General features: G+C 41.8%; 1 protein-coding gene across 8 annotated transcripts in view; it reads left to right on the top strand.

Moving 5' to 3' along the window:
• The window catches only part of LOC105499060 (formin homology 2 domain containing 3), a 497,377-nt gene that overhangs the window by 206,634 nt on the left and 278,542 nt on the right, over positions 1-12,201 (top strand). For all 8 annotated transcript variants that reach the window (XM_011771498.3, XM_011771497.3, XM_071085772.1 and 5 more), the window contains exon 4: positions 2,624-2,691. In XM_011771498.3, coding sequence (XP_011769800.2) covers positions 2,624-2,691 — 68 coding nt within the window. The remainder of the gene's footprint in view (positions 1-2,623; positions 2,692-12,201) is intronic.

The following is a 12,201-nucleotide window of genomic DNA, read 5'->3' as shown; positions in this document are numbered from 1 at the left end:
CAGACTAGTCTTGAACTCCTGACCTCAAGTGTTCCGCCTGCCTCGGCCTCCCAAAGTGCTGGGATCACAGGCCTAAGCCACAGTGCCTGGCAGCCTATTGCCTTAAGAGTTACCTGGAATTGACTACTGATGTTCTTCCTGGATAGGATCAATCTGGTCCACTTCTTTGGGGGTACACATGGCCCATGCTTTCACTTGATAGTTTTATTCTTATTTATTAGAAGTAGTATTGGCAAAAAAACAAAGTCTGTTTCTCTGGGATTTGGGGATTCTCAGATGTTAGCTGTGAAAGCTGGAAGAAGTGAGATCTCCCCAGAGACCAGTGTTCTACTCCAGGCGTGATGCAGTGGGAAACTTACTCTATTTATTACTCATATGTTGAGGCCACACAAACTCTTTAGAGGTCAGCCTGAGAGTCACCAGGGCCTTGTTTCTTAGAATGAGAGATGAATTAGATGTTCAGATTGGGGATGGTTGATTCCTCTGGAGTTTTCTAGGCTCCTACTTTTTAGGAAGGGGTGATGCGTTTTTCTCTGAATCAGGACTCATAATGAGCGAGTGTTTGTGGGCTGCATATTGTGTTTAGAGGTGGTAGATTCCATAGTGGTCAAACAACAGGGAATCTTTGGAGTCACATATCACCCCCCAGACTCCCACCCCACAGCATCTTGCCCCTGCCACTTAGCAGCAATATGTATTAAGTTGTGAGTTTGGAGGAGCCTGGACTGCCCCAGGATGTAAGAGAAAACCACAGTGTCTGTAATACAGCAAAGGAGAGGGGGCTGTGTGACCGAGGGCTTGGCAGACCATGCAAAGGATTTTGGATTTCTTTCTGGCTGCAGTGGGCAGCCACTGAAGAGTTTAAATGGGGAAGTGATGTCATCAAGTGGGAGTGTCCACAGGACTCTTGTGTTCTTTGCCAGAAGGCAATATGTCTGGTAGGGAGGCCTTTGAAGAAATGACTGCCAAGCAAACACTGAGCTTTACCTAACTGTGTCCTTTCAAATCTCTCTCAGATGGGGGCCTATCCACTTCCTGGGCCACTGTGAAAAATCAGCATATCCTTTCTGTCACTAGATGTCTGCAAATTCTTGTGGGGCCATTTATTCTATGCCACTTGCACAAGAGGGGAATGTGGCTCTGTCCTGTATCCCTTTAGGCTAGAATTGAAGTCCAAAGTGGCTGGCCAACAATGTGATATTGCTTTGAATGCTTTTATTCTATCTAAGCATTTTAAATGGTGTTTTGCATTCCACTCCATAATATACATGCTTAATTTAACACAGAACCCATTTTCCTTTAACATTCTCTGTTCCCATTTTACAGATGGAGAATCCAAGGCTTAGAGACGTAAAGTGTTTTGTTCAAGGTCACATAGCTAGTAAGTGGTGATACCAGGTTTGGAATGCAGGCAGTCTGATTACTTAACCTTTGCTCCTGATAATTCCGTTCTTCACTGTGGTATCCTAGTGCCTAGAACTGTGCCCAGCAGGTGCTCAGTAAATCTGCATTGTGTGATTCTATTGGAAAAGTCTGGCATTGGGGGCTAGGAATGCAACCTTATGCACACCTGAGCCACCTGGATCAGGATCAAGTGTGGGTGCTGGGAGGCTGAGCAGGATCTGTGCTCCCTGGTGTCCTATATACCAGAGCAGGATTCCCTCCTGTGTGTCTTCAACACCTTGCAGCGCCATCACTCTGACCAGCTAGTAATTGTGGCATCCTAGTCTGTCTCTCCAGCTGTGTGGTGACCTCTGGAGGATGGGCCCTGTGTTTAGCTCACCTCCTTCTTCATGAGGCCTGGTCTAACTCGTATATTTGAAACGTGACTGCTCAACAGTGGGCTTATGGAAGTCAGCCCAAGTCTTCAGCTGGAGAATTCTAAGACTGGGATCTTTCATCTGCCTTGCCCATGGCCAGGACCATCCTTGAACATGAGTGAGAACTCAGGCCCAGGCAGAGCTAATGCTGGCTTCCTGCCCAGAGGCCCTCATGCACCTAGAAGGAGCCAGCTAGTCCATAGAGCCAGCTAATCCATGCTGCCCTTGGGCCTCCCGTGCTGCCTAGGGAACTCTAGGACCTGAGGAGTGCTCAAGGCAGCCAGCACACCCTAGAAATAGGAGATGCAGAAAGCGTCGGGGTGCAGGGCCTGTAAGGCAAGGGAGGCATGAGGTAGAAGGATGGATTCTGTTCCAGCTGCATGGATTTTTCTGGGTATAGTTGGCCATCAAGTGGAAATAGTCTATAAACTGGAAAATAGAGTCTGCAAACAGCTGGAAATAGAGATCTGGAGAGAGGAAGGATGGAAGATGAGGGTGAAAATTCTAGGTGATAGTTGTCAGTGATAGCCGGAGTAGATTTCTACCTGTTTGAGAGGGAATAGACAAAAGGGCGGGCCCAAAATCTGTCCCATCCACACATTCTTTCGTGCCACCTGTCACACACCAGGTATGTATATGCAACATTCTCCTTATGGTTGGGGATAAAGTCTGTATCCTGAGTGACATGAATTGGCTTTCATTACCTTTCCAGGGGTAGTTTTGTTATCATTCATATCCTCTCTGTGTTTTCACTGTCAATTGAGTCAGTTTAATTAATTTGTATGTTATATTCTTTATTTCAGAAAAACTATACAACTCCAGTGGACGAGATTTGAGAAGGGCCCTTTTCTCCCTGAAGCAGATATTTCAGGTAAATAGGAAAAAAGATAAGTACTTACCTGTTTTTACATTGCTGTGAAATTAGATACAGGCAAGCTTCTACCCATACTTATTATGAAAAGGAAGGACAAATTTAGATTATAATATTTATCTTTAGATTACAATATCAATTAGGTCATAATATCAGTTGGTAATTTTTATCATGTCAAATATTTCAAACGTAATTAAAAGTAAAGGCAACTTTATCACATATTTTTCCATATTTACTTCTAGTTTTGGTTTTTTTTTTCATTATTTTACTTTAAGTTCTGGGGTACATGTACAGAATGTGCAGGTTTGTTACACAGGTATACATGTGCCACGGTGGTTTGCTGCACCCATCAACCCATCATCTACATTAGGTATTTTTCCTAATGCTATCCCTCCCCTAGACTCCCACCCACTGACAAGCCCTGGTGTGTGATGTTCCCCTCCCTGTGTCCATGTGTTCTCATTGTTCAGCTCTCACTTACGAGTGAGAACATGTGGTGTTTGGTTTTTCTCTTCCTGTGTTTGCTGAGAATGATGGTTTCCAGCTTCATCCATGTCCCTGAAAAGGACATGACATTCTTTTTTATGGCTACATAGTGTTCCATGGTGTATATGTGCCACATTTTCTTTATCCAGTCTATCATTGATGGGCATTTGGGTTGGTTCCAAGTCTTTGCTATTGTGAATAGTGCTGCAGTAAACATACGTGTGCAAAGCCTATTCAAGGTATAACTGAAGACCTGTGTTCTGCTCCCCCATCCTAACCAACCGCTTTCCACCCTACCCCCACATGCGTGTTTCCTAATGGTAAATGTTAACCAACAATATGTGATATTCTTTTGTATGAACTGTATACATATGTGATCATGTTGCATATATCCTACTTCTGCTTACTGAGAATGGGATAGATGTAGGCAAAGCTGATGTAGCTCTGATTGAGGATTGCATTGGATGAATAAGACACAAGTTGTTTTGTTCATTCTTCTATTGGCAGATGGTTTGGTTAATGTCCAGTGTTCTGCTGTTATAAACCATGCTATTGTGGCTATGCCCCCTTGTGTACCTGTGCAAATCTGTCTTGGATTCCATAGTATCCTTGCTTCCTAAGCCTTCCCTCCATTCCTCCCCTGAGAAAGTCACCAGCATAATGAAGAGGACTAGGACAGGTGTGCAGACAATATCCAAGATGATCAGCCGTGTGAGGGCAGGGTCAGGAGATGGATTCGCGGAGAAGATGGCCTTTGCATTGAGCTTGCGTCTCAGGAGATGGATTCGCGGAGAAGATGGCCTTTGCATTGAGCTTGCGTCTATCTAGGTTCATTGTTTTCCTTCTGTTAGGATTTTGGATTCTAGTTTACATTCTACTTCTTTTCAGTTCCCGTCTCGTCTACATCCTTAAAAGATTATCTTTGTCAGTGATAGTTGTCAGTGAGAGCCAGAGTGGATTTCTACCTGTTTGAGAGGGAATAGGCAAAAGGACAGGCCCCATATCTGTCCCATCCACACATTCTTGTCACATTCTTACTTCACTGTGTTCAGTCATACCACAGAGTCCCTTCTGTGTGTTGACATTTCTGGAGACAAGTCCTCTTTGTTTTCTTCCAACAGCCATGGGTTTGAACCTGGTGCACCCTTGCTTCACCACACTGCATACCTCAGAAATGCCTCGGGGTTTAGAGGTCTGCCTTGGTTCACTCCTGGAAAATTGCAGCATCTATTAATGGTGCTGTGTGTGTTTGGTCCTCCCTAACTCAGTCCATTCTTAGCTTCCCATCAGAGGGAGTTACTGTCTTCTTGGTTCCATGCTGCCTTCTGGGTTACATCTGAATTTCTCAGCATAACATGGAAGTCCGTCTTGATCTGGCCTCTGCTGCCCACCTCTCTGTCCTTGGCTACAACCTGAATTCCTCCTGAAGTTGTACTCCAAAAGTAAGGCATGCCCCTTCTGTTCTACACCTTAGCCCTGGACCTACAACTTATTGACTGATTGATTGAGATGGAATCTTGCTCTGTCACCCAGGCTGGAGTAAAATGGTGTGATCTTGGCTTATTGCAACCTCCACTTCCCAGGTTCAAGTGATTCTCCTGCCCCAGCCTCCTGAGTAATTGGGATTACAGGCATCTACCACCACGCTTGGCTAATGTGTATATTTTTAGTAGAGATGGAGTTTCACCATATTGGCCAGGCTAGTCTCAAACTCCTGACCTCAGGTGATTCACCCACCTAGGCCTCCCAAAGTGTTGCGATTATAGGTGTGATCCACCATGCCTGGCCTGGATCTACAACTTCTATCCCAGAATGTTTTGCTACCCCACACCCACTCTATATGTTTCTCAGTTTTCCTTCTGGTATCTTCCTGCTAGGGATGCCCTCTCAGGGATGCCCTCTCAGAATGATCACTCACCCTAGTTAGGGTTCCACCAAATACCATTAAAAGTATCCTATGCTTACCTGTTGTACAGGTTGAGATCCCTAATTTGAAAATCCGTTAGAAATGCTCCAAAATTTGAAAAATTTTGAGTCCTGACATGATGCCCCAAGCAGAAGATTCCACACTTGAACTCATGTGATGGCCACAGTCAAAGTGCAGGTTCACAACACACGATTTATTCAGCATTCCCAAGGGAAAAAGACCTTCCCGCCAGCTTTCAGCTGTGATATATATTTTCCACCCATGCCCAGATTCCTCCATGCAAGCATGCCCACAAACGGCAATAAAATGGCATGTGTGAAGGCTGGACACACCAATGGGAGGTTCCCCACAATGCCCACATGGTCCAAGACGTATATACATTACTCATTGTGTGTGTTTGCTTATTCTGTGCTCTGTGGTATAAAGATATTGTTGAAAATGTCCAAAAGGCATGCAGATACCTCCTTGGGTAACAGTGATAAAAACGAGAAGTCATATCTGTTTATCTGTAGCACAGAGTGAAGCTGTTGGAGAAACTGGGCAGTGGTATAAGTGTGAACTGTCTTACAGAAGGGTATGGTGTTAGAATGATCACCATAGATGACCTGAAGAAACAGAAGGATAAAATGTTGAAGTTCTGTGCGGAAAGCAATGAGCAGAAGTTACTGAAAAATAGGAGAACGTTGCATGAAGCTAAAAGTGAAGATCTCAATTGTGTGTAGAGTGGATCCATCATTGATGCAGTGAACACATGCCACTTAATGGTATGCTGATCACGTAACAAGCAAAGATCTATCATAAACTGAAAATGGAAGGGAGCTGCATATTTTCAACAGGGTGATTGAAGAAATTTAAGAAAAGACACAACATTCAATTTTTAAAGATTCGTGGTGATAAAGCTCTGCTGACCACAAAACAGTGGAGAAATTCATTGACAAGTTCGCCAGGGTCACTGCTGATGAAAATTTGATGCCAGAACATGTCTATAATGTGAATGAAAAACATTACTGTTTGTGGTTACAGCCCCTGAAAGACACTGCCTAGAGCTGAGGAGATAGCTCCTATGGGAATTACGGGTGCCAAGGACAGAATAATCGTGTTGGGCTGTGCTAATGTCGCAGGCACACATAAATGAAATTTTGCTGTGCTAAGCAAATGCATCCTCACTGTTTCAAAGGAATGCATTTCTTACCATTTCATTATTATGCTAACAAAAAGCCATGGATCACCATATCATCTTTTCTGATTAGTTTCATAAACATTTTGTACTGGGGGCTTGTGCTCACTTCAGGGAAGCTGGACTAGATGATGATGGCATACTTTTGTTTTCCTTGACTGTTCTGCTCATCTTCCAGCTGAAGTTCTCAAAAAAATAATGATTGGGCCATGTACTTTCCCTCAAATGTAATTTCATTAATTTAGGATATTCTTAGATCAATGAGGAATCAATTCTTAGATCCATTAATAAAGGATATTCTTAGATCAATGAGGAATAAATGTTAAAAACACTTTTTTTGAACAGCATGCTAGCAGCAGTGAAGTTTTCAAAAGCAGTTTAGCATGAAGGATGTTTAGCATGAAGGATATACTGCTGCCAACACTGGAAACATAGTGACTAAAGACACAGCTGTGCATGCCTGGCACAACCTCTAACCTGTGACTGTGTTTAGTGATGATGGTGAACAAGTGGTGACTTTGAAGGATTCTGTATGTCAAGTGAGAAGAAAGTGATGTCTGACCTCCTTATAAATATGAAAATTGTTTGCATGTTTATCTTCAGAGTCCATCAGTGAGCTGGAAGAAGTGGATATTGAAGTTTTTAACATTGATGAGGAGGCCCCAGTTGTTCATTCGTGAACCAATGATGAATTGAAATAGCTAAAATGTTTCTGAATCAAGGTGATCTTGTGTAAATGACGATGAAGATAACACTGTAGAATAAGTGCCTAGAGATGACATGGCAAAAATATGTGATGGGCTTACTGAAGTGTAGATCAGTGTGCATTCAAAACAGAACACGTTTTGAAGAAATCATGTTAGGTTATAAAGGCAAATATTTCTAAGACAAAAACTCTTGTTAATGAGGCAGATGATTGTGGAGAAAACAGTTTTAAAAGCCCATCCAGAAGAATGCCTCCTCATCCCTAGAAGAGCCACTTCTTGTCCCTCAACTACTTTTGATGTTTATTCTCACCCCCCAAAATAAAATATAGTGTATAGTAGCCTTTTAATCAAAACACAACATTGTAGGGGGAGACTGTAGCAGATGAGACAGGCATTCTGGTGATGCCACTGTACTACTTAGTTATCTGGAACATGTTACGTTTTTTCGTTGTATAAGTGGCATGTCATCTTTTTCCCTCTTAAGTGTGAATAAGTGTAAGAAAATGATTGCATATTGGTAGCATATAAATTCAGAGTCAGGAATGGTGGTGATGCCAAACTAGCACAGATCACCCATGTGGGTGGCTAAGATAGTGACACCTTTGCTTTCTCATGGTTCAGTATTCACACAAACTTTGTTTCAAGCACAAAATTATTTAAACTATTGTACAAAATTACCTTCATGCTGTATGTAAACCTGTATGAAACCTAAATGAATCTCATGTTCAGACTTGGGTTCCATCCTCAAGATATGTCATTATGTACATGTAAATGTTCTCTGAAACACTGCTGGTCCCAGACATTTTGGATAAGGGATACTCAAACTGTATAGAACTTAAGATACTTCAGAGCACTTGTCTTGAGTCTGGTAGTCTGTGAGCTCACTGGGGTTCATCGCCACGCCTTTTGTGCCTCGCATAGTATCTGGTACCACTTAAACTATAAATGAATGGCCTGGGTAACTTGAATTGTCTTCTAGAAGATGCCTCTGTCTTTACTCTTTCCTGTCTCTAATTTCTGTGCTAACTAATTAATTTCCCAGAACTCCACTTCAGAGTATCCACGTGTGTCTTCCTGATACGTAGCTGAACACAACAAAACTTCACCCTCCATTATGCCCTCTTCTTGGGCTCAGATCTCAAACTGCAGTTGGGCCAGACTGTTTCTATGCCACCAGAGGGCCATGCTCACAGCACTCCTCCACCTTCCTCATTTAGTCTATCAGCCTCTATCAGCCTGCCTCTTGTCTCCATTCTTCAGCTTTGACTTCTCTCACACCTGATAGAGAGCTGGTGGCAGAGCCACACAGCTAATAGCTATTCCAAATGACTTAAAAACACTGTAATTTGTTCAGTGTTAGTTAGGTATACCCTAAGAACAAAAAGAACCACCAAAAAATCCCCAACCGCAACAAAACTGTTTACAATAATCCTATTGGTGATGGTGGTGTTGGTATTACTATGCTGAGACTGGTGTGTGTGTGAGATTCTAATTGTCATTCTACGCATTCTTAAAAATTAGGATTCTTAAGTTTAACAACTCTGTGTTCCTGAATTTAATTGGAAATATCAGAATGAACCCATGTATATTAAGCAAATAATAATTAAAAAAAAAAAGCTAGAAGCAATAATTCATTAGCCAAAAGCACCACTAGCAATGAGATTGTGGTCTGAAACACCAAAAGGAACCAGAACACCTTGGAGAAGTGGCTGATTCCAAGTCTGGAGTAGGAAATGTAATAAAATAAACTAATTAACTTGGAACATCTTACACAGAGAGCAAGAAAGCTACCGAATAGTCTAGGATTATTTCCGAAAGAACTCAGAAGTAAGTTGAAGGGTCTCCCACTGGCTGGCCAAAGATGGGACAGTGAGCATCAATAAGGGTGATAATTGCACTGGATCAAAACACACTAAGTTTGTATTAATGAGTTCATAATGACACTACAAAATAACAATGGAATGACAAAAAAAAAAAAAACAGGTGAAAGATGCTAGTGAACTAGCTTGCTATTTTGCAGATGAATTAAGTTTTAGTATCTCACATTTATTTTGCCTTGTCACTTATGGATTTAAGGATGATCGAATAGTTGAGCGGAAGTCTTTTTTGTAGAAATATTCTATCTAATAAGCAAGAGGGAGTAACAGAATGAGAATATTACCATCCTTCAGCCCCTAATGAATGATTTAATGGATCTATGTGGTGAGCCCCAAGAGCTGCTGACATGATGAGCATGAGATTCAGCCAGGTATTACGTGCCTCCCAATGGAAATACAAACTACCAAGGATGATGTGGTCAAGCCAAAAAAATCACCTCTGGATCTGCATGCCTGTATATGCAATAAACTATTTGTAAATGATCCAAGATAGAGGCACACGTTAAACTATACCACAGGGGTGTAACCAACAAAATCCGGACTGTGGGCTACTCTACAGGACAAATGATCTGGTTTCTTCAACACACAAATTCCAGTGGGAAAGAAAAAAACTCATTGAATTAAAAGATGTTCAAGAGTCATATCAACTAACTGCCATGTATGAGTCTTACTTGGATCCTAATAAAACTGTGAAAAACAGTATTTATGCAAAAAGAAATTAGCCAGGCATGGTGGCAAGTGCCTGTAGTCCCAGCTACTCAGGAGGCTGAGGCAGGAGAATGGCATGAACCAGGGAGGCGGAGCTCCTGTGAACAGAGACCACGCCACTGCACTCCAGCCTGGGCCACAGAGTGAAACTCCATCTCAAAAAAAGAAAAAAAGAAAAAAGAAAACAGTATTTATGAGACAGTTGGATATGTGGCCACTGACCAGACATTTCATAATGAAAAGTATTAATTTTTTATTGTGAGTACATATTTTTAAGAAGAGTTCCTGTAGTTTAGAGATACATATTGGAATGTTTATGGATTAAATGATGTGATGTATGGGACTCACTTCAGATTAATGTGGCAGGGGAAGGGGTAGGATGATCAATGAAACAGGGTTTGTGTGCGTTGATTGGCACCTGGAGTTCACGAGATTATTCTGTTGTCTTTTGTATATGTTTATAGTTCTCTCAATTGAAAACATTAAAAAATAAACATGCTTAGACTCTTGTAGATCTTTTCAACCAAGTTTACTCTGTAGTGTTTGTTCTCTGAATTCCCAGAACCGTCATTAAACAAATATTTTTGAACAGCCTCGTTGGCAGCGTGTAGGCAAGGAAGAAGGTGCTTGTTACTAGAAGTTTATAGTCTGTTTGGAAGACCACACACGGGTGCATAAAACAGCACTCGACCACAGGGCAGCGACACATGGGGGGATTAGCTGGATTACACAGGCAGCAGTGCTGTCTGGGCATGGATCACCACCTTCTATACCCGTGGGTCGGCGTCTCCATCATCTCTTGTGTTTTCTAGGTGTGGACGTTCTTTTCCAAACTAGATTATAAGTGTCTGAAAAACAGAGGTATTGGTCATCTCTTTGGGTTGAATATTCCTTGACTAATAGGCGTTTAAAAAATGATCACGGTTTAATATATGATATTACAGAAAATTCTGAAATGCAGCAATAAGCACCTATCAGTGTTAACATTTTGATTTCACTCTATTCTGAAACCAGTGTTTTGAAAGTCATTTCTTAATGCTCATATATTTTAGGATATATGTGTAAAATCTAGCACATTGCCAATTTGGAAGATTTTTTCCAAATTAATTATCAATAAATTTCTCCTTCCTGAGTGCCTTATCTACATATGTGCATACATTTCAGTTCTGAATGATTTTTATAAACACTGTCTCGCCTGTCCAGTGTTTTTTCCAAGTGCCTTTGCCAGACAGTCAATTCTCTGGTATATTAATATTAGTGATTAGCTTGAGTGGTTTCTTGAGAGCTTGTTCTCACTTTTTCACCATGAAGTCATGTGTGAATCTAGTTTTAGTTAAAGTAATAAACATTTGTTACGTGCTTGGAAAAACTTTCTGACTAGACATGAGCTCATCTAAATGTTCGCTTTTCACATATGCTGGTGGAAAAGGATATGGATGGAGAGAGAATTATTTTTTATTTCCTTTATACATATGAGCGTAAAGTAATTTTCCAAAAACTCATGATATTGTCCCATTTTCTTTCTTCCAAAGCCATGATTATCTTGAAGTCTGAGTTAACACAGCTGTCTTTCATTATGTTCAGGGCGCAGGCATCACTCACCCACCCTTCCCCCCAAGTCAGCTCTGACCCTGAAGAGCTCTTTCCTGGTTCAAAGGGAACCTTTGCTGACCTGCCCACATTTACCTGGTCCCCCATCCATATAATTGAAAACTGCCATAAAAATCAAAATAAGGGGCTGATTTCATGTAGGAACAGGAGAATTATGCCAGTTCATCTACATTTTCTCTTTTGGAGATAAGCCATGGTTGCTGACTTTTCCTATAATAATAACCTTTCATTATTCCATTAAGCTTTCTACCATTTACATCACTGAGGTTTTTTATTTTTGCTCTGTTGTGATCATTTAAGATGAATGTTTCAGCTTTATCCTAGATGCCTTTGAGACAAGGCACTGTCCAATTGAGGAAATCTCCCAGTCTCAATTGAGGAAAACAATGGTGGAAACATCTCAGAGAGCTTGGTACTACGAAAAAATGACTGGGCTTGGGTCTGGCTGAATGGAGTTAAGTGATCTTGCCCACATTTTTTTTTTTCTTCTTCTTTTTGCCTCTCCTGAGTCTTAGTGTCTTTATCTGTAAAGAAAAGCTAACATTAAATCAGTGGTTCTTGAATAGGCAACCCTTGAGGATTTCCTAGGGAATTTAATAGCAGAGCCTGGGCCCTACCCCAGAAATTTGGATTAAATCCATCTGGGTAAGGTCCTGCTTTCTAGTCCTTCTTAAAGCTCTCCAGATGATTCTAATGTGAGAACCGTCTGAGCTCTTCAGAATCACCTGCTTCTGAGCTTGAGAAACGGGGCCTCCCTGTAGAGATTCCTAATCAGGAGGGCAGGAGTGGGGCCTAACAGGTTCCCAGGTGATGCGCTTGCTGCCAGTCTCTGTTGGCTGATAGGTCTGGAGACTTCTGTCTGAGAACCACTGGATGAGATGACCCATGAAGTTTGTTTCATGTCCTGCCTTCTGTGATCAGGTCTGCAAGCCGGCCAAGGCGGTCCTTTCGAGGGATGGCAAGGTTGCTGCAGGTTAATGGCCAATCCTGCACCCTGCTTCCATGCTTGTCCCGCAG

The sequence above is a fragment of the Macaca nemestrina genome, chromosome 19 (genome assembly GCF_043159975.1).
Source record: "Macaca nemestrina isolate mMacNem1 chromosome 19, mMacNem.hap1, whole genome shotgun sequence".
NCBI classification, from domain to species: domain Eukaryota; kingdom Metazoa; phylum Chordata; class Mammalia; order Primates; family Cercopithecidae; genus Macaca; species Macaca nemestrina.
Note: the sequence above shows the minus strand (reverse complement) of the source record. Positions and strands in the feature narration are given on the sequence as shown.